Source organism: Otolemur garnettii, unplaced genomic scaffold (assembly GCF_000181295.1).
Source record: "Otolemur garnettii isolate 467f Iridium unplaced genomic scaffold, OtoGar3 scaffold00152, whole genome shotgun sequence".
In the NCBI taxonomy this organism is placed as follows: Eukaryota; Metazoa; Chordata; class Mammalia; order Primates; family Galagidae; genus Otolemur; species Otolemur garnettii.
Genome location: NW_003852547.1, coordinates 1,096,686 through 1,098,320, shown reverse-complemented (window position 1 = coordinate 1,098,320; position 1,635 = coordinate 1,096,686). Strand labels below are relative to the sequence as shown.

Genomic DNA, 1,635 nt, shown 5'->3' with positions numbered 1-1,635 from the left:
AGGAGAATCACTTGAGCCCAGGAGCTGGAGGGTGCTGTGAGCTGTGATGTCACGGCACTCTACCCAGGGCAACAGCTTGAGGCTCTGTCTCAAAAATAATAATAATAATAATAATTTATTTAAATTTAAACAACCACATGTGGCCAGTGGCTACCATATTGGACAGGGTAGCTCTAAATTGTAAGTTCTATGAGGGAAGCAATGGTTTTGTCTTATACAGTTGCTTACCCAGTGCCTGATAGAGTCCCTGGCCAGAAATGGGCTCATGGGGAGTTGAGCGTTGGGGTTTCTCTCAAGCCTTGGAGAACACCCCACCCCCTAAAAAAGTGCCACTCAAACACCTGACCACAAGGTGGCTCCATCACATCTCAGGCTGACAGTAGGAGTCCTAGGGAGGAAATGCAAGGAAGGAGGGACGCGAGTGCTAATCTCCTTGGTCTCTGTGTCTCTTGTCTTCTCCCAAGTCCTGGAGCTTCCAAACCTGCCGCTGAATGGCGTTCGGTGTTACAGCTGTGAGGGGAACAGCACTCATGGATGTTCCTCGGAAGAGGCTTCCCTCATCGACTGCCGCGGCCCCATGAATCAGTGTCTGGAAGCCACTGGCACTAATGGTGAGGCTCTTTGGGAGACTGGGAAAAGGGGTTCCGCAGGAATTGATTTCCAGTTAACTGGACTTCACAGAGCTGATCTTCCTGTGGAAAGGTCTCAGAGACTGTAGTAAGGAAATAGGACTTGTCTGTTAGGAAATGGACATTTCTGCCTTAGAAAAGTATTATTTTTATTTTTAGAGACAGAATCTCATTTTGTCGCCCTCGGTAGAGAGCCGTGACGTCACAGCTTACAGCAAGCTCCAGCTCTTGGGCTTAAGTGATTCTTTTGCCTCAGCCTCCCAAGTAGTTGGGACTACAGGTGCCCACCATAACGCCTGGCTATGTTGTTGTTGCTGTTGTTGTTGCAGTTTGGTTGGGGCCGGGTTCGAACCTGGCACCCTCGGTAGAAAAGTAGAATTTTTTAGAGGCAAGATTTCCCGTGGGGGCTCCGCGTCCATAGCACAGTGGTTGCAGCGCCAGCCACATGCACTGAGGCTTGCGAGTTTGAAGCCTGGCTGGGCCAGGTGAACAACAGTGACAACTACAACAGAAAATAGCTGAGCGTTGTGGCAGGTGCCTGTAGTCCCAGCTACTTGGAAGGCTAAAGCAGAGGACTCACTTGAGCCCAAGAGTTTGAGGTTGCTGTGAGCTGTGATGCCACGGAACTCTACCAAAGGGTGACATAGTGAGATTCTGTCTCAAAAAAAAAAAAAAAAGATTTTCCATGGGTGGGTCAGACCTGCTGTGGACATCTTGGGCTTTCGTCCTTTGATGTCTTGAGAAGGTCTCTTTCTATTCCAGTGGTTCTCGAGCTTTCAGCCACAAAGCCCCTTCATGCTTATAAAAACAATAAAAATAAAAAATTATTGTTTATTTCAAACTCGGGACCCGTAGCATAGTGGTTACAGTGCCAGCCACATACAGAGAGGGTAGCAGTTTTGAACCCAGCCCTGGCCACCTAAACAACGACTGCAACAAAAAATAACCAGGCATTGTGATAGGCTCCTGTAGTCCCACCTACTTGGGAAGCCGAGGCAAGAGAATC

At 48.6% G+C, this 1,635-nt stretch overlaps 1 protein-coding gene across 1 annotated transcript in view; it reads left to right on the top strand.

Moving 5' to 3' along the window:
• Positions 1 to 1,635, top strand: part of PLAUR (plasminogen activator, urokinase receptor) — an 18,305-nt gene that overhangs the window by 15,186 nt on the left and 1,484 nt on the right. Inside the window, exon 6 of the mRNA XM_023518980.1 lies at positions 465 to 611. Within this exon, the coding sequence (XP_023374748.1) occupies positions 465 to 611 (147 nt within the window). The remainder of the gene's footprint in view (positions 1 to 464; positions 612 to 1,635) is intronic.